The sequence below is a fragment of the Dipodomys ordii genome, unplaced genomic scaffold, assembly GCF_000151885.1.
Source record: "Dipodomys ordii isolate 6190 unplaced genomic scaffold, Dord_2.0 Scaffold183, whole genome shotgun sequence".
In the NCBI taxonomy this organism is placed as follows: domain Eukaryota; kingdom Metazoa; phylum Chordata; class Mammalia; order Rodentia; family Heteromyidae; genus Dipodomys; species Dipodomys ordii.
Genome location: NW_012267399.1, coordinates 3649388 through 3675865, shown reverse-complemented (window position 1 = coordinate 3675865; position 26478 = coordinate 3649388). Strand labels below are relative to the sequence as shown.

Here is a 26478-nt window from a genome sequence, read left to right as displayed (position 1 = left end):
TCCCTACCTCTCTTCTCCACCCATGAATAGTTCACTTTCATCAATTTCTAGTGCACTCCATTGCTGCACTTTTCTTATTCCTCGGACTCAGTACCTCCCCTCACTCTCCCACAGATGTGCACATAAACACCCTGTATATAAGGTAAAGAATACAGAGTCATCAGAAAAAGAAAAAAAATTTAAGAAAAAAGTCCCTTGTTTTCATATCTTTGGCATTCATTTCAGTAAATATATATTATTTTATTTGCATGTGAAGAGGCTTTCGGGTATTGCACTTTTTTGATTTTTCTCCTAACATTTCCTCTTTTGGTCTCACTGTATGTGAGTATCTAGAATCCTGTGTCATTTGTCATATTCCAATGCATTTTAGATCTAACTTCTGCATATTGGGGAGAACATGCACTGTTTTGTCTCTCTGATCTTAGCTTACCTCATTTAACATGATTTGTTCTAGTTCCATCCATTTCCCTGCAAATGGCATTATTTTATTCTTTCTGGTGGCTGTGTAAAATACCATTGTGCATAGGTACCCACATTTTTGGGTTTACTTATCTGTTGTGGGGCATCTGGGTTGTTTCTATATAAGAAAATACTTTTGACAAGAGGGTTTGTGGTGGGATTTAGTCATTTAAAGACATTCCTGAAGCTATTCCTTCTCACAGAAAACTGCCATACTGTCCTAACCTGCAATACTAGCTACTTGGGAGGTAGAAAGAAGAGGAAGGGTCAAAGTCTAGTCCTGACAAAAGTGCAAGACCCTATCTGAAAGTACACTAATAAGCAAAAAGACTGGGAATGTGGCTCACGTGGTAGGCCCTTAGTTCAATCCCCAGTGCTTAAAAAAAAATTGTAACTTTTGAGTGTGAATGTGTGGTAGAGACTCTTTCAGCATGGCTAAGGGCTTTAGAGTTCTCTTGAGTTTCTTTACCTGTACCTTTTGTCATTGATATGCTAATATGCCTTGCTAATCTGATTAGATATGAAGTATAGAGTTCCCTGTCCCATTTACCTCAAAATTTCCTTGGAGGACTGAAGGACTGTTTTTAGTTTCCCTATTAAGAACAGATTCAGAAGGTACCTGAAAAAGGATACACAACAGAATTAGAGAGGTAATATAGAATATCAATGAAGCAGGATCTTCAGAGCACTTCATACCTTAGCAAAATTCTAATTTTACTTATTTTTGAGAGGTTACTTTTGGTGAATTGGACTTGAATTAAACTACATGTGATATAAACTTAGTAATTTACATGAGGCAGTTTTTGAGCAAACCTATAATCTATGTATAGTCTATTCCAGATAAACAAGATACATTTTAATGTAACATCAGTTTTACTGAGTAATTTGAATTATTTACTTTTATGGATTTTTAAGTAAAACAGGATATTTGATTGCTGTGTTTGCAAAATTTGAAAGATCCATATTTAGTAATATACTTAAAAGTTTAGTGTGACCTGAACACTTTCATTCTGATAATACTATAATAATACTAGGATTCATTTTTTTGTTGTTGTTTTTTTGGTCAGTTGTGGGGCTTGGACTCTGGGCCTGGGTACTGTCCCTCAGCTCTTCAGTTCAAGGCCAGTGTTCTACCACATGAGCCACAGTGCCACTTCCGATTTTCTGGTGGTTTATTGGAGATAAGAGTCTCCCAGTTTCCTGCCCAGTATGGCTTTGAACCCTGATCCTCAAATCTCAGCCTCCTAAGTAGCTAGGATTACAAGCATGAGCCACAGATGCCCAGCTATGATAAATTTTTTTATCTTAATATGAAAACATTTTTATTAAGGTAAGGAGTAAAGATAGAATAATAGTTTTATCTTAAAAAATAAAGGGAAACACTCTTTAAATGAATGTATTCTCCCTAAAATGAAATGTATTTTTCCAAACAGTGGGATACCTCCTCCCCCAATCTCAGTAATATAATTACGTGAGCTATTATGAACATTTTTTCCTATTTATTATTCTGTATTAACAAGCTATGTGTAAAGTGAACATAGCCCTTTCTGATAGGCTTTATAGTAGAGAAATTATTAGCCTATCAGTTTGGGCCTTGAACTTTAGAAACAGGAACAAAAGAAAATTGATATTACTGCAATTTTTAAGATTTCTGCAAAGCATGTGATTTTAATGCCATATTAAAATTTCCTCTTAGATGAAGTTGATTTCTCCTTTCCCATCCTTTCTCTTCTCCTTCCTCTTCCCTCCTTCTTCTCTCTCCCTTTTTCCTTCCATTTCCTTTCCATCCCTATCATTTTCCCTTTCCCTTTCCCTTTTCGCTTTCCTTTTCCTTTGTTTCCTCTTTCTTTCTTTTTCCTTTCCCTTCCCTGATACAGGAGCTGAACATATAAAACATAACATTTTTTAGAATAATGTCATAGGCATATTTTAGGCCTGTGAAAGTACCATGCTATGGAGCAACAGTTTTGTACATTAATGTACAAAATAGTTATGCAGTGGCCTGAGAACTAATGAACTCACTAAGAAGAAATACCTTAGACATTGGTGAAAATAGGGCAGTTAGATATTGTTCTATCAGTGCCTGTGTAGGCAAACAGAGTGGCCATTATATCTACTTCAATGGGTGCTTAGAACAGTGTTGGACACTAGCATCTTTTATTGAAGAAAGCAATGTTAACCAAGACGCTAGAGCTATTCTTTTGTTTGTGGAAAAATGCCTGATAAGCCTTAATTTTTGAAAAAAGAAAAAAATCATCCATTATTTGTACTTAACTACAGTAAGTAGTTTGTATACTTCGAGTTTGCATTTAGGATTTTTATTTGTTGCTTATTTTCATAAGAAGTTTTATGTTGAGCCTTAACCAAAACACTATCTAAAGAATCCATGGTGTATATGGTTTGAAACATTTATTGGCATATAATAAACATATGCAATTTTATTTGTCATTAATTTAAAAAATCTGTAGTTATCAAAATATAGTAGAAAAGACATTAACTGGACCTCTGGTTCCAGATATGCCCCCAAGGAGGAAATCTTTTTTTTTTTTTTTTTTTGGTCTGTCGTGGGGCTTGAACTCTGGGTCTGGGCACTTGTCCCTATGCTCTTCAGCTCAAGGCGAGTGCTCTACCACTTGAGCCACAGTACCACTTCCGGTTTTTTAGTGGTTTATTGGAGATAAGAGTCTCACAGACTTTCCTGCCCAGGCTGGCTTTAAACTGTGATCCTCAGATCTCAGCCTCCTGAGTAGCTAGGATTACAGGCTTGAGCCTCCAGCTCCCGGCTCCAAGGAGGAAATCTTAACAGTGTATACTAACAGAGAGGGTACTTAACAGTCTTAATTAAAAGAAACAGTTTTTGTTTTTTTTTTGTTGGTCGTGGGGCTTGAACTCTGGGCCTGGGCTCTGTCCCTCAGCTCTTCAGCTCAAGGCGCGCGCTCTACCACTTGAGCTACAGCGCCACTTCCGGTTCTCTGGTGGTTTATTGGAGATAGGAGTCTCATGGTCTTTCCTGCCCGGGCTGGCTTTGAACCGTGATCCTCAGATCTCAGCCTCCTGAATAGCTAGGATTACAGGCGTGAGCCACCAGCGCCTGGCTAGTTTTTTTTTTTTTTGTATCAGTCTTGTTTGTTAAAAAAATTCACAGGAGGTCACTGTTTGGATTAAGGTCTTATACTATGCCCTAACATACCAGACTGAAAATCAAAGTGGAATCACTCATATAATAGTTCCATAGCACCAAGCAGAAACTAAGCTGCTTGTGTGATTTCTGAGAAATCTGGATTAGACCAGTAACAGTCATATTTCCCAAATAGCCTAGTTTCATTTGATATGATAGTAAAGTTATCTCTGCCTTAATACAAATAAGGAAAACATTAACTAGCCTGATTTATTTTGTAGTGCTAGAGATTGAACCCAGGGACTCATGAATGCTAGGCTAGCATTCTTACCACTGAGCCATACCCCTGACTCTCTAAGTAACCTGATGTTAGCCAATCAGTTATTTTTCTAATCTATTTACCTTTTCCACTTTACAAGGAAAGTAACTTTATTAAAATCACCAATCACATTCTGTGTTTCTGCTTCATCCATCTTTTCATTTTCTTTCCCTTCCTGCCTCCCTCTCTCCTTCCCTCCCTTTCTTCCTCCCTTCCTTCCTCTTTCTTTCACTCTTTTTTTCTCTTTCTTTTTCTCTTTCTCTTTCTTTCCTTCTTTCTGTCTTTCCTTCCTTCCTTCCTTCCTTCCTTTCTTTCTTTCTTTCTTTCTTTTTTTCTTTCTTTTATAAAATCAAACTCTTGATTCTGGGGGAAATCTGTAATCCCAAATACACAGTGCAGAAAGATCAAGATTTGAGGCCAGCTAAGGCAAAAAATTAGCAAACCCAATCTAAATAAGCTAGTGCCAAGGGTAGCTGGCACTTATAGCCTTATCTATATGAGAGACCTATCATATGATAGGTCTGAAGCTGGCCCTGGGCAAAATCACAACATCTTTGTAAAAAAAATGACTAAAAGCAAAAAACTGCTATGGGTGTGCCTTGGAGTGTTACTAGACAGTGTAACCTCCTAGACTTAAGCTTAGTACTACTTGAAAAGAAAATCCCAAAAGTACCTGACCTCTTAAGCTGGGCATTACACCTGTACTAAGTCCTCCAAGCAGGAAGTTCTTGAGTTGAATGCCAGCCTGTATTACATAGTCAGAACTCATCTCAAGGGAAAGAAAAATAAATAAATAAAAGCAGAAAACTACTGAGAGAGAAACAAACAGAGCCTCTTTTGCTCAGTCTATGGAAGTACTTGTTTTGTTTTATAGAATGAAGTGTTGTTTTATAGAATAGGAAATAAAACCAATTATGATTGTTAAACTAAATGACACTATTGTCCTTTCACAGATTTGGTGACTGAAGAAGAGACCCAGAGACTACTGATTACTCCCACGTCACCTTGAGGAGCACAGGAGAGGGAGTGCTGATCCTTTTGAAGTGGTCTGTCTTCCTTAAGGAGCCCAGAGGGTTCTAAGTAAGTCCTACTTTGGCCAAACATCTTTTTGTATTGGGCTCATGATATTTGGTTTCATGGTTACAATGATTGGTGTGCATTGTGAAAGACTACACAAACTTCAGATTTATTATGGTATACAGGTTACTGGGAAAAACTGCAAAGCTTTTTGTTGGAAAACATGCTCTTGTGCATACTGAGCAAGTTCTCTATCACTGAGCTAGCTACACCTCCCAGCCCTGAAGAAAAGGCTGGTTTTCAAGGCTTCAAGGTAACTGTCAGCAGCTATAGTACTACAGGGGTATGAACTCTAGCTTTCAGAATTCAAAGGTATGAAGATCTGTCTTCATTTATTTTTCTTGTAAACTCTTATACAAAAAACCTATTAGTCCATTACTCAAGAGTAGTCAGCACCAAGAGATACAAATTAGAGGCACAGTTGTACTATTTAAAAGCCACCAGGGTACTCAACCATCCTGAGGTAAGGTTTATGGTCTCTTGAATTTGGCCTATCTTCAGATCTCTTAGAGGCAATAGAACATGATAAAAGTTACACTGTGATGACTTTCAAGACTAGGTCAGAAAAGGTTAAAGAGCTTCTACTAGCTTATTGGAATTCTGATGTTTAAGTCATTAACTTTAGCTTGTAATTACTCTGTATAAGAAAGCTCAAAATACCTCATTGGGAGAGGCAAAAGACTTGAGTAATTTTGTTGTATAGTGATAGATAACCAGAATACTACTTTGCCTGCATCTGCCATTACATATTGAGATTTGTAAATATATAGATATGTAATCAGTACATGTTCATAAGCCATCCTGAAAAACTTTATGCTATTTCTTGTACCCATTTGAAAGTTCTTCCATTTAATAGTGCATTTTTTGTAACTACAAATGTCTTTGTGTATATTTATTATATATGTATATAATTTTAAAAAGTGTATGAATCATCTTTAGAAATCCTTTTGTTCTGGGCCATAATTGTAGTCCCTATGGTATTTGGCCTTCTGATAGTTTCCTAGAGAAGTTTTAACAACGTTTCTACAAATTTGACTACTTTACATTACAGAAGTTTGCCAGGCACTAATGACTCACACAACTCAGGTGGCTGAGATCAGAGTATTGAGGTTTGAAGCAAGCACAGCCAGGAAAGTTCATGAGACTGTTATCACCAGTAAACTAAGAACAACAACAAAAGCCAAAAATGGAGCTCCTCCTCAAGTGGTAGAGCTCTAGCCTTGAGCAAAAGAAGCTCAAAACAGCACATAGGCTCTGAGTTCAAGCCCCAGGACTAGAATGAAAACAAGATTACAGAAATTTGTTGTCTCGAGACTGTAGATGATAGAAATCAAGGTGTCATTGTCCCTGAGCTTTTTATTTACTTTTTTGCTCAAGGCTAGCACTCTACCACTTAGAACCACAGAGCCTTTTCTAGTGATTAATTTGAGATAAGAATCTCACATACTTTATTGCCCAGGTTGGCTTTGAACTTGGATCCTCAGATCTCAGCCTCCTGAGTCTCTAGGATTACAGGAGTGAGCCACTGGTGCCAGGCCAGGTCAGTCTTTGTTTCCAGCATTGTAGCTGGGAACAATCATTGCTGTTATTGTCACATGTTCATCTTCCTGTATATTGTCTTGTAAAAATAGTAGTAGTTAAATCACAATGTGTTTTTAGACAGCACTGGTTTTCCATTGATGCTTTTTTCTGAATGCAGAATATTGGAAGTCATTATTGAGAATGGAATTGGCGAACTATGTCCTACAAACTGGCTTCCTGTATTTAAAGTTTTTTTTTGTGTGTGTGTGTGTGTGTTTTTTTGGGTCCAGTCGTGGGGCCTGAACTCTGGGCCTGGGTGCTGTCCCTCAGCTCTTCAGCTCAAGGCTAGTGCTCTACCACTTGAGCCACAGCGCCACTTCCAGCTTTTTTCTTTTTGCTTATGTGGTGCTGAGGAATCAAACCCAGGGCCTCATGCATGCAAGGCAAGCGCTCTACCACTGAGACACCTTCCTAGCCCCTGTATTTAAAGTTTTATTGGAACATAGCCATGCCCATTTGTTGTCTGTGGTCCCTATGTTAGTCTGTTTGTGTTATTATAAATGAAATTATATTATAAATGAAATGTTATTGTAAATTCACACTGGGTGACTTCATAAAGGAACTATTTATCTCACAGTTGTAAGGCTCAAGGGACTGCATCTGGTGATGGTCTTTTGTAGGCAGAGTCTCAAGGTGATACAGTGCAAGCCATCACCTAACAAGAGACAGGAAGTGTACGTGAATTTCTTATCCTCCATTATCTTTCTGTCTTAATCAATCATGGGGTTTCTCCCTTGATGACTCTAATCCTCAGTTCCTGAAGTCCCCACCTCTAAGCATAATAGATTACTTTTTACTCAGTAACTCACACGGGGATTTAACTTTAGCAGGAATTTTGGTAGGGCCAAACATTTTGGAACCACAGAAACTGCCTTTATGCTATAATAGTAGAGTTGAGAAGTTGGTACTGAGAAAAGCCCACAAAATTAAGAATGCTTACTATTTAGACATTTTCAGAAACTTTTGCCAACTTCTAGTTTAGAATATCATGGCCTTAATCTTCTCTTTAGAAAGGTATTTCAAGTTATTTTTCTTTTATTTAAGTCATGCCTCTAAGGGGCAGTAAGAAATCATTTAGCTTAATTTTCTACTGTTTGATTTCTCTTCGGTGTTCCTGCCAAGTAGTTTTCCAGCTGAGGTATAGAATAAGATAAACAGAATTAGAAAATCAATGACAGCAGAATTGCATGTGGCTGTGTTAAATAAAAAGTTAAATAAAATTTTACAAGATAGGCAAAATATTTTATTCTTTGTTCATTTGTTGACCTTATAATGTCCATGAAATGGGCTTTGGCTATGAATTCGTTCGCATGCTAAAGATGTAGAGGAGCTAGTATTAATAAAAAGAAAACAATAGAAGCTACTTTTAGGAATAGCTATAGGTAGTCAATATTTATAGAAAGCTAGATTGAATGACTAGATACCCAATTTGAGACTTTCATATTCAGTGCTTAGATTCTCTAAATAAATTTAAAGCAGCTAAAACGTGAAACTGAGTCTTTATAAAGATCCTTTGTTGGCCTCTGATCATATTAAATAGTATGCATCGAAATGGAAAAAAATAAAGATCTTTTCTCAGTTATTGTGTGTAGTAAATCACAATATAGGAAGCTACATATAGATCACCAGTCTCCACTTGAGTACAGTACTATATTGGGTAGTTCTGGGCACTTGACTACTTTATGAACATGAAAACATTGCTAAGGAAGCAGTCCCTCAGGACATGGAAGAGAAGTACATCCCATGTCAATCTCAACATTATTCCAAGGAGGGAAACCTGTCAAACTTCACTAAGAAAACTCAAAGCTTATTCATCAATACTTTTATATATAAGTAACTATATGGCTTTTAATCTAAAATGCTTGTAATCTAATAAAGAAATAGAATATGTTTAGCAAGATTAGCAGAAGGAGTACCCTTACTACAATTTTGTCTTATTTGTCAATTTTTTTTCTAAGTAAGGCTGAAAGTGAGTTGTTAAGACAGGTAGTAAAGAATGGCTAATTGAGAGAAAAATTTGTACTTTCAAGTACTTTTGGTTGTTCTTTGTTTTTATCTTTTTAATCCCTCCTTTTACTTTAAAAGGGGGGAGAGATAGAATAAGAAAGTAATAGTGGGAATCCATATCTACTTCACATGTTTTTCAAATAGATAACATGTACAACCATTAGTAAATCCAGTTTCTATACATTGGGAATATTTTTATATACATTGAAATGAAAACATTTGAATAACCTACTTGAAATTATAAAATCATTCTCTACTGTGCACCTGAACAAATAGTCTTTTATAAATATGCGTTATTTTAGATCATTTTATGAAGTATAAAATGTTTATAATTTTATATATTTATTTGTTGGTGATAATTAGGTGTTTCTCACAATACTAATAAACAAGTAAATTTGTAGTGAAAAAAGTATATTATGTGCATGTATGGAAATATCAGTGAAATCCTTTTGTTCAGTTAATAAACTAATAAAAAAGGAGTAAAAATTGGATTGCTTCTTATAAGACTATAAATAATGGGTTCAGGAAAGGGCATTATGATATAGCACTTTTTAATGTAGGAAATAACATCTTTAAAAAATAAACTTCTTGCCGGGTGCCGGTGGCTCATGCCTGTAATCCTAGCTACTCAGAAGGGTGAGATCTTAGGATCATGGTTCAAAGCCAGCCCAGGCAGGAAAGTCCGTGAAACTCTTTTCTCCAATAACCACTCAGAAAGCTAGAAGTGGTGCTGTGGCTCAAGTGGTAGAGTGCTAGCCTTGAGCTGAAGAGCTGAGGGCCAGTGCCCAGGCCCAGAGTTCAAGCCCCATAACCAACAAAATAAATAAATAAATAAATAAACTTCTTGCTGGCTCACCTCTATAATCCTAGCTCTTCAGTAGGGTAAGGTGTGAGGTATAATATTAAATATTATAATAAAAATAAATATACCTTTATATCTGGGTTCTTTAGCTAATATTTGAGACCTCTTTTAAGTTCATTGTCGTGTAGAATTTATATGTTATATAGCTGATGGGTTGTTGATGCTTTTCTACTTTTAGAATGTTGCAAATAATACTTCCTTGAAATTTTGGTGCCAATATATTTGATATGGGGGAGATTTTATCATGACATTAACACTTATGTCTGTGTATGTTTGTATCTTGTATTCCCAAGAAGAAATAGTTTTTGTAAATGATTACATACATTTCTATTGTGTTAGTAACATTATGATGTCTCTAGTTGCTCTGTATTATTGACTACAAGTTTAAGAACAACAGTGGTTAGAGGGATTTCATGCATATGTTGTACCTCTAAAATTGCTCTGTGACGATAAAACCTGATTTCCTAACTTAGGTAATGGTTAGGTATTTCTCACAATACTGATAAGTAAATTTGAAGACTTCCAGTCAGTAAGAGTATGTGTGCATGTCAATCCAGAGACAAAATAGCTTTTGATCCTACTTGGATAATACTTTATTTTTTTGAGCCTAAATAATTCTTGGCTAAGAAAGAATTAAAACTTTTATCAGGAAAGTAGAGAGGGAAAGAGGGAGACATTTTTTTTCAGACTATTTTGGAAATATTGTGGATTATACCATTTGCTGAAAGATCACACTGTCACAGATATAAAGAGAAAATGAGTATGGCATTTTAATCATGTTTCTAGTTTTGAGAGTTTTGTTTTTTGTTTTTTGTTTTTTGTCAGTGTGGGGCTTGAACTCAGGGTATGGGTGCTATCACTGAGCTCTTTTGCTCAAGGCCTAGTACTCAACCACTTAGAACCAAGTCCACTTCCAGTTTCTAAGTGGTTAGGAGTCTCATGGGGATATTTCTGCCTGGCTGGTTTTGATCTGCAATTCTCAAATCTCAGCCTCCTGAGTTGCTAGGATTATAGGTGCTGAGCCACCAGCAACCAATTAGTCTTGTTTTTGTTTTTAGCATATTTGTGACACTTAATTCTCACACAAATGCTCTGAGATAGAGGTGTATGGATCTATGTACTTTGGAGATGAAGGAATTATGCGTCCAACTCTGACCTTCTAGGTTCAGCCCTAAGGTTTATCTTTTGCTATTAACTAAGTAAGCTAGAAAGTTTGTTTCAACCAAGCATACCTTATTTATCAGGAAGCAGTTTATATATTGGCAGAACCTGATCTTTCAGTACTGAGATGAGATTTGTTTTCTGTGTAGAACAGTATCTTTCTAGCTGTTCTAATTCTGATGATAGTTTGAATGTTTGTTGTATATTGTATGTGTTCTGTTAGCATGAATGAGATTATTGATGCACCTATAGAACTTCATCTCATTTACTGCTGGTATCATGAATGATGTTGTGTCAGCACCTGTCTGTCATATTGCTTGGTCTATGTCTGTTCTGCTGAAGTTATCACTGATTACTATTATTATTATTTGGTTGTCCTGGGGCTTGAACTCAGAACCTAGGCATGGTCCTTGAGCTTTTTTTGCTTAAGGCTAGGGCTCTACCACTTTGAGCCACAGCTCTACTTTTGGTTTTCTGATGGTTACTTGGAGATGAGAGTCTCATGGACTTTCCTGCCTGGGCTGACCTTGAACTACAATTTTCAAGATCTCAGCATCCTGAGTAGCTAGGATTATAGGTGTGAGCCACTACCCTGGCTTAGAGTCCCTTTTATAAGAACTCTATTTCCACTCATGAAGTATGGTAACTCATTTGTGCTTAATATTTGTTGTAAAAAATTCATACCAGAAAATGTTTAGGAAGCTGGACACTGGTGGCTTATGCCTGTAATCCTAGCTCTTCAGAAGATGGAGATCTGAGGATCACTGTTCAAAGCCAGCCTGGGCATGAAAGTCCCTGTGAGACTCTTATCTCCAATTAGCCACTCAAAAACTAGAAGTGGCATTGTAGCTCAAAAGTGGTAGAGTGCTAACATTGAGTGAAAAAGCTCAAGGACAGTGTCCAGGCTCTGAGTTCAAGTCCCATGACAGACAGCAACAACAACAAAGAAAATGCTCAGGAAGTTAGCTATAACAAACAAATCTAGTATGTAATTTTCATTAATAGCTATCAGATTTTACTTGTATTGTAGAATTAGTTTTCATATCTCTCATATGAAGTTCTTAGCATTTTAACTTTAATATTATGTAGCTCTAATTAGGCCTTCAGTTATTGAAGTTGTAAACTGAAGCAGTTTACAACTAGAGTATTCTTGTAATTGAGACTTTTTTTTGTGAAAAGAGGACTCTATTAAAAATTAAGTTTGAGTGCTGGAAATATAAGCAATTACCATCATACTGGCCATAACTCAATCTAGTTCTAAGCAGAGCAGGACATATAGTCAACCTATTTGGTTTTTAATTTGTTTTGTTTTATTTTGTTTTTGACTTAACAGGAACATGTTTATTACTACAGAACAAAGTGAAAGTACACACTTGAGAGGGGACACTTGGCAGGCATCTCAAGAAAGAATGGCTGCCCTGAGAGTCCCAAGCCCTCAGACTTTGATTGGAGTCTGAAAGGAAGGATTTCCCAAGAAACTGGAATAGTGTGTCATTAACCTCTAGAAACTGGGTTTTAAAAATATTTAGCGCCAGTAAAGTTTTTTGGTGGAAAAACAAGAGGATTATGGGTCATCAACTCCTCCCAGAGGCTAGGTGGGAGAGATTTTGGCTTTGGATAGTCAGACGATGGTCCAGTCTTCTTTTTGTGAGATATATTTATGTTGTATGTAGCAATAGTTCCTTCATTTTCATTGCTTCCAGATATTCTGTTGTATAAATATAGCAGCTTATACTGTTAACAAGCACTTAATTTTTGGCTAACTGCATGTATCCTGCCTCCCTCCCCCACCCCATTTGTCATAGCTGTTCATTTATTTTGTTAGTGGATCCTTTCTACTGTTTCAGTGGGATTTGGATTGGAAGGTTAAGTTAGCCTATGTATTATGCCTTATTTACAGAAGAGAAATAAAATACCATTTTGGATTTATTGTCACCAATAAACATGTAGGAGAAAGGACTGATAATCATAGGTATACATAACACCTCCAGTGTATACTAGCCAGACAATTGAGTCTTACTGCTGATTTCTATTCAGTGTTATTCTGTTCTAAATTCCTTAGGGAAGAGAAGAACACCATTCCATTGTTTTTAGGGCTTAACTGAGATTGAATAAAGATTTGGATTCTTATTGTTAGAAGGCATTTTTGACAACATTTAGTACATCAAAGAAACATCGGCCCAGAAAAGGTGACTTGTCCAAGGTAACCCATGAGATAAACAAGGTTAGAATAAGCTGCAGTTTCTTCTTTCTTAGCACTGTACTACAATGAATCAGAGGTTAGAGTCCTATCTTGCTAATAGTCAATCTTGACTTATGTCATTCTTTTAAAATATGTGACTAACGAGATTTTTTTCTTTTTGTGAGATTGAACATAAATCCTTTAACTAATGTGAAGTTGTCTTGTTTCTCTTAGGGTAAAAATGGTTTCAATTCCAGAATACTATGAAGGCAAGAATGTCCTCCTCACAGGAGCTACTGGTTTCCTAGGAAAGGTGCTTTTGGAAAAGTTACTGAGGTCTTGTCCTAAGGTGAATTCAGTATACGTTTTGGTGAGGCAGAAAGCTGGACAGACACCCCAGGAGCGGGTAGAAGAGATCCTTAGTAGCAAGGTAAGTGTGGAAAATGATCATTGGCAGGAGTAAAAAGCAGGTGCTTGTGCATGTGATTATGGTAAACATCACCAGCTTGGTTTTATTTCTTCAGTATCCTAAAATCATTATTGAAAAACATTGTAGCTAAATTGTTAAAAGATGGCAATAAATTGGATACAATTTACAAAACAGTAGGAAAAAAAGCTTCTATAATGGGAAACATTTTCTAATAAGTTTTAATAACCTTTTGCTTAAAAACATTTAAAGTATGGTTTTAGAATATTTAAGGTAGGTTATTTGTTATTACTGGATAGTAGTCTTCAGGTAATAATTAGGTAGTTTTGAACCACCTGTTGTATGTGAAATTATGCTTGATTTGTTTCAAAATTTCTAAGAACCAGAATTGCCCCTCATAACAGTATTGGGGGTAAAGAAGACATTACTCCCTTTTCACAGATGACAAAGAGGTTATATAAAATAGCACATTTCATACCTTTAGAAAAGCTGATAAGAAAAACAAAATAAGCTAGAATAAAATTATCTTAACATTAAAATATGCTTGCTTGTAAATTCTCTCAAAATGAGTGCATTCATCTGACATTCATTGACTGTAAGCTTGAATTAGAAAGCTCTAAGCTCAATTAGTACTTACAAAAAACCCACTGTGTTTCTATCCTAGGCCTTGATCTCTTCTTACTAGGTCCAGTGAGGTGCTTACAAAACCTGCTTTGTTTTATGTGAGTTGAATGGCTGGCTTTAAGTTAGATTTGAACTCATGAGGCAAGTACTTTGCCACTTGAACCATACCTTCAGCCCTTTTCTCAGTTTATTTTTCAGGGATAGTCTCTCCTGCTTTTTCTGGAAGCCATCTTTGCGCTAGGATTCTCCAACCTCTATCTTCTGACTAGTGGGATGACAGACACAACACTGCTTATTTGTTGAAATGGAGTCTTACATAACTTTTTTTCCTGATCTAGTCTTGAACCTCCTGATTTGTCTCTAGCCTCTGGAATTATAAGCATATATTACCCCAGCCTGATCTTTTGAGACAAGGTCTTTCTAACCTTTTTACCCAGGCGATCCTTAAACCACTACATACATAGCTGGGATTAGAGGCTTGTGGCACCATGCTAGTCCTTGAAAATAGCTAGTTTCAATCTTAGGTTTTCATTGCTGTTGCTATCTGGATGATCTCTTCTACTCTGTGATTAGTACCATTTATGTTGGTGTGTCTTTCTCTCTCCCCTCAGAATTCCAGACCTACAAAGTCAATCATTTCTTTTTTTTTTTTTTTTATTGCTCACACATCTTCATTTGTGGCCCAAGGACCAAGTGCAAGATATAGTTTCTCGTGTCACTTCCCAGAGTGGCCAAACACCACCATCTTGTCACCATCGATATTAAGTATAGTGTTCTCTCACATCCCAGCAGGTGTTTGGTTTTCATCTTCAGCTAAGTCAAGGAGCTATGTGCTTTGCTTATTGCATTTCTTTCCCCCCAAGTGGCTTTGATTTCACAACTAAAAGGGAATAAGGAAGTTAATTCTACTTTGGAAAGTCAATCATTTCTACTTAGACCTTTCTTCTGAGGTTTCATATAGGCACTATATGAACCAACTCAACCGTTTCTAAGACTGAACTTGAATCTTCAAAACTGTACTGACTTTTTTACAGTGTTTCCAATCTAGTGAATTTATTCACTTAACAAATATTTATAAAGACTGCCTTGCCAGGTTTTCTGATATATGATAATTTAGTTAGCAAAATAGATGTACTTCCTGCCCTAACACAATTTTCTGTATTTCTTATCCTTCAAATCCAGTAATTGGTCAAGTCCAGGTGTTGTTGCCTCTAACTATATAATCTCAAGGCCCCTTTTCCCTCACCAGATCTCAGCTTGAATGTTTCTTCTGAGAACAACCTATATGTAGTGTTCTTAAGCTGGATAAATAATTTTTTCCTATTCCATTTAATAAGTATTAAGTTAGTTAACTGCTATGTGTTAGTCCTCTTTTTATATCTTATAACACTGCATTGCCATTGTCCAGGCACTCATATACTTTTTACCACCAACATCTAAACTTGAGGGAAAGTCCATTTCCTTGTTTTCTTAAATACTTAGTTAAATCTTTTTCTATTTAAGAAGGACCCAGTGAGGAGTGAAATAGTGAGGAATGTTAGAGGGAAGATAGATACTAAAGATATGTATATAGATGTACTTTGGAGAATAAAAGCAAAGTAAGTATTACATAAAGTGATAAATTAAGGTTTGGAATTTAGAAATCTGAGTGAACATTTTAAAAGTTTATCCTAATGTCTACAATGATGTCTGTTTTGAGGAATAATATTATTACTCAAGGCCTTTATAGTTCATATTGATTTGCAGACAACTGGCTTGGTGGCATATTGCCTGAGATCTTTAAGTCTCAAAATTCCATAGCTATAAAGTTTGGATAATGGGTGTTTTTTCTAAGAAAAGCACTTAGGAATTGTATTTTGGTAAGTTGTTTTTTTTTTTTTTAAATAGTATTTCTTGGTAGGTAAAAGAGGAGAGGATATGTAATGTATGCTAGAAAGTGGAAAAACAATATTCCAAAAATGTACTTTTCTTCTTTGAAAGCTCTTTGACAGATTGAGAGATGAAAATTCAGATTTTAGAGAGAAAATTATAGCAATCAACAGTGAACTCACCCAACCTAAACTGGCTCTTAGTGAGGAAGATAAAGAGGCCATCATAGATTCCACCAATATTATATTCCACTGTGCAGCTACAGTAAGATTTAATGAAAATTTAAGGTAAGTACAGATATTTATGTAATATTTGAACTTCATACTAGAAAATTTAATTTTAATGAAATAGGTATATTCTATATTTAATTTTATATTTTAGTGGAAGTGATTTAAAACTGTCCACCCAAGTCCTGAGATGATGGATGTAGACCACCACACATGGTAGTCTGCAATTTTAGCCAGTACATTATTTTTTCCTAAAATTAATTAATACTAAATGGTCACTGTAACAGATTTTCCTCCCATATTTCCATCTTTCATTATTTTTTCCATAATCAAAAGAAGAATTCACATGGCTATATAAAGCTTAGTGTGATTTTGAGAAAAAAAAGATTTAATTGTGGTCTAGGCATCATTGACTTAAAGGAGAAAATTAGATGCTCTTAAAGGGGAATTTGACTTGTTAATAGACAGAATTAATTAGAGTGAAACTCACCTAAGTAACCTTTACAAGAAGGACCACATTACAGTACTTGTAGGAATGTAGTGAATGGTCCCCTTAGGTAATGAGCAAAGCTGCAATTAAGTGGGCCTCTTTCATTATTTCTTGTTTTATTGAAAAGATCATAGGGAAAGGGATAGATATGAACTATTTTTCTCTTCCTTGTGAAACATGCATATTCAGTGACCTACCTCTAGATAGTACATCAAAATTACTGTTTCTGTAAAGCAATTTTAATGAGTATTGACATCTGAATGGTAATAGGACAACAATAGATTTGGGCTAGACATTCTAAAATACCGGAGGTAGGTCTATAATAGTTACTCTCAGAACAGTTACTCTTCATAACTATGTTCAGTTAACCCACAAATATAAAATGGCACAAAACCACAAACTTGTACTGTTAGGTTGGGGGCACATTCAGATTTTACTACATCATGTACAATGTCTTAGAAAGAAACCAAGAGAAGTTACACACATATTGAAATAGTAAAAAATTGGTAGCAAGAATGATAATCATACTATCAAAAAGTGAGGGTAATAGAGTTATTTAAGTAGTAATGAGGTCTTGTATTCCTAAGGTAGGGCAGGAGCAGTACCATTGAGAGTAGAGATGTAACAGGAAACTGCATACCATAATGAGGACAAAAAAAATAGTCTAAGGAAAGCTTGGATGGTTTAGGGAAAACTATATCTGAGGTTTTAGAAATGGAGTTAGTTGGGCTGCGAAGGTGGCTCAGTGGTAGAGTGCATGCCTTGCACACATGAGGCCCTGGGTTTGATTCCTTGGCACCACATAAACAGAAAAGGCCAGAAGTGGCACTGTGGCTCAAGTGGTAGAGTGCTAGCCTTGAGCTGAAGAGCTCAGGACAGTGCCCAGGCCCAGAGTTCAAGCCCCATGACTGACCAAAAAAACCCCAAACAAACCAACAACTAAACCCCTCCCCCCCAAAACAAAAGAAATGGGGGTAAGTCTGGGTTATAAAGGCCCAGAACATGTATATGGATGAAGGTTTCCAAAAGAAACAGAAGTAAATATTTATGATTAGAAAAGATTAAGATTAAGGAAATGCTTTACAAACTTTAGAATGTGTTAAATCTTAAGATTTACTTGAAAATGCAAGGAAGGGCATAGACCCAATCCTAGTTTTTGGTGGTAATTTTGTGTTGACTGGTTGTTCTGGTTCTTTTTTGGCCTGCGAACTTGTCTTCAGTATTGGCATAGAAAAGTCTAGCATAAAAACAAAAGTATTACAGCTATTACCTGCCCTTTTCTATCCTCAAAATAAAATTAAATAAATAACTGGAAAATGTTTTAAAATACAGACTCTTGGGCTGTACTTGCCAAATTCTGACTTTCTATATGTGGAATAACACCCTGGAATCCTCATTTCTAACAAGAGTATTGGGTGTGTGTGATGAGTCGCTGTTGGACTTTATTTTGATTGTACTTTTAGAACAAGTACTCTGAGAATAGGCTTTAGAAACATCTTTAAAAGTACCGCTTTGGGGCACTGGTGGCTCACACCTGCTACTCAGGAGGCTGAGATCATAGTTTGAATCCTGCCAGTCAGGAGAGTCCCTGATACTTATCTCCAATTAACCCCCAGGAAACCAGAAATGGTGCTGCGGCTCAAAGTTGGTAGAGTGCTAGCCTTGAGTGAAAAAGCACAGAGACAGCACTCAAGCCCTAAGTTCAAGCCCCACAACTATTCCCTCCCCTTCCCCCCCAAAAGATACTGTTCTTCCTTGAGATTGATTTCATACCTCCATTACTGTTATGTTACTGTATTGAGGCTTGCTGTTGGTTTGTTTTAAGCAGGCTTTACAACAGTGATAGGATCAGTCATTTTTCTCTGGGATGAAAAGAGTGGGAAAAAGACATCAAAATAGCTTGAGGGGGCTGGGAATGTAGCTTAGTGGTAGAGTGCTTGCCTAGTATGCATGAAGCCCTGGGTTCGATTCTCCAGTACCACATAAACAGGAAAGGCCAAAAATGATGCTGTGGTTCAAGTGGTAGAGTGCTAACCTTGAGCAAAAGAAGCTCGGGGATTGTGCCCAGGCCCTGAGTTCAAGCCCCAGTACTGGCAAACAAAACAAAACAAAAATCCCATAAAACAAATAGCTTAAGGAACTTAATTGAAATGTACTTTGCAAGAAGTCTTTTCAAATCTTGTTAAGAATCTGATGATATGACCCAGGAGTGGTTTTTGAAGAACTTGGGTTATCTGTAGAGGACAAAAAAAATTGATTGGCAGTTCAAGTTGCTTATTTTTCTTTTTTTTGGGGGGGGGGTTTGGGAGGGAAGGAGTGGTTTCTTTCTACTTTAGCATGGGACTATATTATAATTTGCTCAACCTATCATTTACCAAAAGCCTGTCTTAAAATGCTTTCATGATTCACTGTAGCCAAAATATAATGATAGTATTATTTTTGTTTAGTACTAAATACTTTCTGATCTAACACTTAAGAGCCTGAAAAAATTAACTTGCAAAATGGAGTAAGGTTAACTGAGTACAAAAGTGGCTTCAGATTTGGGCTGTTAGGTACAAATGAAGTAGAGAGAAGCAAGGCACAGGCGTGTGTGTGTCTCAAGTGGTTCTTTTCTTTTCAAATGACCCAGAAACACTATCACCATCCTCAAGATAAGTAATAGAGTATCCCTTGTGAACTTGGACCAAAGCATTGCTCTATCCCCATTGTTTTGCAAATGCAAAAGAAAATAGCACATTCCCTAATCTTCCTATAGCTAGTTTTCTCTCTGAAATGTCTTTCTTACTGGCTATCCATTTGAGCAGATCACCATCCTTCCACCCCCACCCCCAAACACACACATACTTACTAGGGAAAAGAAAGTACACACATGATTTTAAGTCCACCACTTCAATTTCAGTTAAAATTTTCTTCTAGTGATTTTTTTTTAATAGTACCTCAGATACTATTAAAAGGAAAAAAAAAAAGGTACAAGAGAACTCTGGTGTGTGTGTGTGTGTGTGTGTGTTCTTTCATGAATTACTCTTTGTTTCTGGTGACCCAGAACTCACTGTCCAGTTCTAGGGAACTTGTAACAAAATATTCTCAGTATACCTCTTCCCAAACAGTATCCTCCCCATTCTAATTGTTTTGCAAACAAGATAGACATCAAAGTACTGCTATAAAATCAGATGGGCTAGATTCTATCTGCCATATCCTGGCCTTTCAAAAGAATAGTTTTGGTGTTTTTTTTTTCCTGTCTAACTATTGTTAATATAAGTATTTCAGAAAAGTACTCATAGCTTATTTTCAGTTTTTATAAAAACTTCTTTTTGATTTCTGTGTTAATGTATATTGTTTTTACCTAACTGTGAACATAAACTTTCTAGTTTTTCTTTTTATAAAAAAACAACTTCCATATTTTCAATTTTTTTTTTTTTGGTCGGTCTTGGGGCTTGAACTCTGGGCCTGGGTGCTGTCCCTTAGCTCTTCAGCTCAGGGTGAGCGCTCTACCACTTGAGCTACAGCGCACTTCCGGTTGTGGTTTATTGGAGATAGGAGTCTCACGGTCTCTCCTGCCCGGGCTGGCTTTGAACCGTGATCCTCAGATCTCAGCCTCCTGAGGAGCTAGGATTATAGGCACGACCCACCAATGCCCAGCCATATTTTCAATTTTTAATGTGTATAATTTGAGTATTTTAATGACATGATATTGTCATGTTGATATATAACAGTCTGTAACTTTGACTTTGTATAATGAACTTACTGAATTTTAATTTCTTTTTTGAAAAATTTGAGTCCAAGTAAGTTATTTCTTTGAAAATTAGGCTAATTAGATATACAGCACCTCTGTAATTCAGATACTTTTTCACAGTTCGTTTTAGATGAGTAATATTAATTTGCAGTATCACCAGGAATGTAACAGTCTTCCTGTTTTATTATTTGTATTATATCCCCCTTTTTATTAATTTTTAATTAATCAAAGTTTTATGTTTATTGTGTAGAACACATGGTGTCTTGAAATACATGGAATGACTAAATTGAGCTAATATATGCATAGCCTCACATTTTTGCTGTACAACATTTAAAATCTGCTTTTAGTGATTTTCTATAATACAACATTAACAACTATGGTTACCATGTGGTGCAAAAGATTTCTTAATCAACCATTACAAAATAAGAAACAAAACTACTCACTCATTCTTTATCTTAGTATTCATTGGCTGCTTCTTTGGAGACTATTAGGAATAATACTAAGTACTTGCTTGCTATTTTATTTTTATTTTTATTTTCCAGTCTTGCTGGAGCTTGTACCAGAAAGTTGCACTTACTAGTTAGGTACATGTTCTGCTACTTGGACTCTGTCTTCAGCCTTTTTGCTTTAGTTATTTTTCAGATAGTGTTTTGTACTATTGCCTGAGAGCCAGCTTTGGACCTCCTCCTCAATCACTCTACCTGTACCTTTCCTGTAGCTGAGATTATAGACATGAACCACACACAATATGTAGCTTGTTTTTTGGGGGTAAGGTCTTACTGACTTTTGCCAGGGCTTGTCTCAAACTGCAGTCCTCTTAAATTTATTTTCTAAGAAGCTGAGATTACAAGCAAGTACTGTTTCCATTTATAGGTGAGGAAACTGAGGCTCCAAGTGATTGAAAAGCTTTATACTTTAGCTCTTAGGTAGATCACACCAACATTTAAACTCAGTCTGATTCTAGAGCTTTCTTCATAATCCTGCTTTACATCACAGTGTAAGCATTTTTGTATTATTCATAAAGATTTCCACCTTTTCATAGTTTTTATAGGATTATTTGAATGGCTGTATTCTTTATTTAACCTGTTCGTTCATGGTGAATATTTGGACTCTCTGTGCTTTTGTTATTAATAGAATGCTTCATTGAATTCTTTCCTGAATATATGTTCCTGCTTTTGTAAAATTTACTTTAAATGAATTCCCAGAAGGGAATGTGTAGATCATTTTGGATCTTACACATACTGTTTTAACAGATTTATTGTACTAATCTCTGTAAATCTCTCACTTTTTTTTTTTTCTGTCAGTCCTGGGGCTTGAACTCTGGGCCTGGGTGCTGTCCCTCAGCTGTTCAGCTCAAGGCTAGTGCTCCACCACTTGAGCCACAGTGCCACCTCAGGTTTTCTGGTGGTTTATTGGAGATAAGAGTCTCATGGACTTTCCTGCCAAGGCTGTTTTTGAACAGTGATCCTCAGATCTCAGCCTCCTGAGTAGCCAGGATTACAGGCGTGAGCCATTGGTACCTGGCTTTTTCTCACTTTTACATCTTTTAAAAAGATGTAAAAGAAACGCAGTGTGATTTCAGGATGCAAACATAAAAGCAAAAGACTGAAATTATCTAAGGGTATATATACCAGAAATAAAGCTATGGCTATATATCTAAATATAGATCTAATTAGATATATATCTAGAGAGATGTAGATGTAGATGTAGATCTATATATCTATTTTTATCTCTCTATGTAGATCTATCTGTCTGTCTATCTATCTATCTATCTATCTATCTATCTATCTATCTATCTATCTATCTATCTATCTATCTATCTATCATTTGAGCCAGCACCAAGACTTGAACTCAAAGCCTTATGATTTCTCTCAACTGTCTTGCTCACGGCTGACATTCTACTACTTGAGGCACATCTAGGCCACCATTTTTCTGATTAATTGGAGACAGAATATAACAGATTTTTCTGCCCAGGCTAGCTTTGAACTACCATGTGCCAGGTCTTTGCCTCCTAAGTAGGTAGTATTACAGATGTAAGCCACTAGCACACAGCTTGTATTTTTATTTTCTAATTCCTACAGTGCAGTTTTATTTTATAATAAAACATTTGTTTTTATACACAACTAGTAGAATAAATATACTTATTTTGAAATAAAATACACAAGTCAGAGCTAAAGGCTAAATTGTAAAGAATCAAAAACCTGCCAGCCTATGATCACAGCTACTTGGGAGGAGGAAATAGTAGGATCACAGTTTGTGGCCAGCTTATGTAATAGAAAGATCATATCTCAATTAACTAGGAATGGTGGTGTACATCTAATACCAACTACTCAGAAGATGAAGGCAGGATGATTGCACTCTAGCACCAACATCTTGTAAATGTGTGAGACCCTATTTGAAAAACAAGCTATTAAAAACAGAAGAACAGGAGGTGTGGCTCCAGTGGTAGAGCACTTGCCTAGCAAACAAAGGCTCTGAGTTCAAAGCGCAAACTGCTCCAAAAGTAACAGGTGGAGGATACAAACATCCCTCTGTTTCTATCTCTTTTACTGAAAATAGATTTATTTATTTAGTTAATTTATTTTTTGTCGGTTGTAAGGCCTGAACTCTGAGCCTGGGCGCTGTCCCTAAGCTCTCAGCTCAAGGCTAGCCCTCCACCACTTGAATCACAGCACCACTTCTGGCTTTTTCTGCTTATGTGGTGCTGAGGAATCAAACCCAGGGCCTCATGCATGCAAGGCAAGCACTCTACCACTGAGCCACCTTCCCAGCCCTGGAAATAAGATTTTTAAACAAGTACTAAAATAGGTTGTCAATATTTCATTGTTATTTCCTTTTATAGAGATGCTGTTCAGTTAAACGTGATTGCTACGCGACAGCTTATTCTCCTTGCACAACAAATGAAGAATCTGGAAGTATTCATGCATGTGTCAACAGCATATGCCTACTGCAATCGGAAGCATATTGATGAAGTAGTCTATCCACCCCCTGTAGATCCCAAGAAGCTGATTGATTCTTTAGAGTATGTTTGTTTTACGATTTTAAACATTTTTTAAAACTTTGGATCCAAGTTTTTCATTCATCTGTTTTTCATTCTCTTCGTCAACACATACAGATACTGACACATATGCACCCAGAACTTACAATTTATACCTTCCTTTATTCAATAAGTTATTGTTAACCTGTGTTCTTATTGTATAGATTTATATCTGTTTGCTGGTGATGTCAATGTAGGGCTTTTATTTTTTACAATCATTTTCATGATTTTAGGGGTTTTATTTTCCAGGTCAGCAAGTCATACTTTCTTATGGAGACCAAGTATTTAATAGCAAGATTCTAATTTATTATAGTACCACTTCAGTATCTATAGAGAGCTTTTTAATTATTAGGGAAAAAGAGCTATAGTCCTTTCATTCATGTCCCTAGAGGTTAATTCATTGTCCCTACAGTATACTGTTAAGTACATTTTACTTTCAGTAATTACTATATAAATTGATATTTGACAAATGGGGGTTAAATGAAGTATGCATACACCATGGTCCTAGTTCTCATTTGCTCCAATCTATGCTTTTTTTCCATGTGAAACAAACAACATTAGAAGAGAAAAAAAATGAAGAAAGAAAAAAAGAAAAAGAAGTTCTTTTGTATAGGCTACAATTATAAAAATATTTCCAGCATTCTTTATATCTTGACATATTTGTTAATCTTTATATCTCTGCATGGGATGTTTTTCCTCTTATTCTGTCTCTCCTTAGGTTCCTTTGTTCTCAGACATTCTATTCACTTTTGAACCTACCATCCTCTGCTTTCTCTGAAATAAGCACACAAGTCCTTTAAAAAAAATTAAAGAAGACTTTCCTGTTAATCATTATGAAGAGGCAGATTATAAAAACAATTGAGATTACTGAAAATTCTTTTAGCAATTCTCTGGCTTCTATTTTCTATTTCTCAGATGGTCCTAAATATATACTTCATTTTCCTCACAGGTTAGTAGACAGAGTGTTTACCATCTCTGGGAGAAAGTTAGTGTAGACATTAATGAATGCATATTGTTTTTCTTGGCATATGCAAGGAAATGAAAAAGAGCTTGTAAACGAAATCTCTCTTCCTTCATTCCTTACTTACAAGAATCTCTCTAACTAAAAGATAACCTTGGATAATTCATGGATTTGCTCTGTAATTCTAGTGATAATACTTACTGACCAAAATCTCCCACAAAGTTGTTTACCCACCTTTCAACTATCCATGTTTGTAAAACTTTTCTCTTCTGTAGAATTTTTCCTGAATTGAATAGCTTTCTCCCTTCAGTTTAATTAATATTTTTGTTCTTGTTTATGCTATTAGTTAAGTCTCACTTGTGGGGATATACAATTTCAATGGTTTACTATGTAGATTATTAGGCCTTTTATATTAACTATGAATATTGATTGCAAATGTATATAATTATCATGTTACTTTGTGTTAAGTGGTTATCTATAAATCTAAAATTCCTAATCTGAAACATTGAGACAAGATATATTTTGGGATTTATTTCAACTTTGTAAAGGAAATTTATGTACTCTGTAATATGTAAGTTTGAAAGATACAATATGAAATAACTTCAGTTTAGCCTGGGGTGCCATTTCTGTTCAAACACATAAGAAGTTTATGAATATTTAAGCTCTAAATAGTATTTTTAATCTTCCCTAAATCAGTTGAGATAAGGTTTTGACATTATCATATGATTTATGAAAGAACAATTTTCAGATGTTTTCAGATATTGAACTTGCAGATAAGGATTTGTGGAAGAAATACCTGTAAATTGATGCTTAATGAAACTATCTTCTATTTTTAAAGATAATGAAAGTTACTGTTAAATCATTGAATCAGTGCAACGATGGGTTTGGAGGTGCAATGTTCAATGAAGTATTTTTTATTGTTTAATAAAACATCTGGAAATACTTTTATATACATTTTTTTTGTTCACCAGATGGATGGATGATGGCCTAGTAAATGATATCACACCAAAATTGATAGGAGATAGACCTAATACATACATATACACGAAAGCATTGGCAGAATACGTTGTACAACAAGAAGGAGCGAAGCTAAATGTGGCAATTGTAAGACCGTCGATTGTTGGTGCCAGTTGGAAAGAACCTTTTCCAGTAAGTTATTAGAAACCTTTAAATAATTGGAATTGAAAACTTTAAATCATAACTGAATAAAAAGAGTTAGTGGTTTGATTTCAGAGAGGTACTGCTGAATGTGGCTTACTGTAGAAAAACTGATCATAGGAAGACATAGTATTATTAATGCTTTTATTTTTAATGCTGTCTTGAGCTTATAGAATTATAGAGCAGCATTTTAAAGATAAATTGAAAAAATTGGGATGTCTTAAGTAGCAGAGACCATGATTTCATTTTCTTTTTATTACCGAAAAGAGGTAGGCCCTCTAAGAGGTAGATCTCTCCCTGTTCTGCTCAAAAAGCCAAGAAAGGTATAAGAGATTGTTTTTGATAACTTGCTCTTAAGAAGAAACAAGATGTTATGGTATTTGAAAATTCCTACAATAAAAGAAAGCAGAAATATAAATGAATGCATAAATAGATACAGGAAATACTTAGGTCTATATAATGATAGTAAATGATAGCATCTCTTGTTGCTTTGATAATTATTCTGTTTCCTCTTTTCTTCAGCAAATTGGCAGAGGGTTTACTACCATTTTTTCCTAGTCAGGGTACTGTATTAATAAATAGCATAAAACCAAATGTAAATAAGCTTCATTTAGCAAAGGTAATTGATGGTATACAGTCCTTTTGAAATTCCTTTTGTAGTTAGGAAAGAGTAGGTAATCCCTATTTAATCATTTATATTCACAAAAGAAAACTACTTCTATTTGTTACTAGAAACAGTGTTATAGACTACATCTAGATTTTTCTGGTTTACGGAAGAAAACTAAGTGTATATTTGAGGTTTGGATTTCAAACAATAAATCTAAGTTTATATTAATTCTAAGTTCCCTCCCCTTTTTTTTCAATTTTTGGCATTAGGGATGGATTGATAACTTTAATGGACCAAGTGGTCTCTTTATTGCGGTAAGGAAACTTCATGATTTATTTGATATTTGTATAACTTTATATGTGTGTATATATATATGAATGTATATATACACACACGCACTTTGGCGTATATATCTTAAGGTGTTGTTTTTAATTTCAACAAAGGCAGGGAAAGGAATTCTTCGAACAATGCGTGCCTCCAACAATGCCCTTGCAGATCTTGTTCCTGTAGATGTAGTTGTCAACACGAGTCTTGCGGCAGCCTGGTATTCCGGAGTTAATAGGTATATAAAGTGACAAT

General features: G+C 35.7%; 1 protein-coding gene across 2 annotated transcripts in view; it reads left to right on the top strand.

Annotated features, from left to right (window-relative positions):
- Positions 1 to 26478, top strand: part of Far1 (fatty acyl CoA reductase 1) — a 56299-nt gene that overhangs the window by 11421 nt on the left and 18400 nt on the right. For both annotated transcript variants that reach the window (XM_013034136.1, XM_013034135.1), the window contains exons 2-8: positions 4850 to 4976; positions 13001 to 13196; positions 15798 to 15973; positions 22979 to 23158; positions 25106 to 25283; positions 26169 to 26213; positions 26343 to 26461. In XM_013034136.1, coding sequence (XP_012889590.1) covers positions 13008 to 13196; positions 15798 to 15973; positions 22979 to 23158; positions 25106 to 25283; positions 26169 to 26213; positions 26343 to 26461 — 887 coding nt within the window. In that variant the 5' untranslated portion in view covers positions 4850 to 4976; positions 13001 to 13007. The remainder of the gene's footprint in view (positions 1 to 4849; positions 4977 to 13000; positions 13197 to 15797; positions 15974 to 22978; positions 23159 to 25105; positions 25284 to 26168; positions 26214 to 26342; positions 26462 to 26478) is intronic.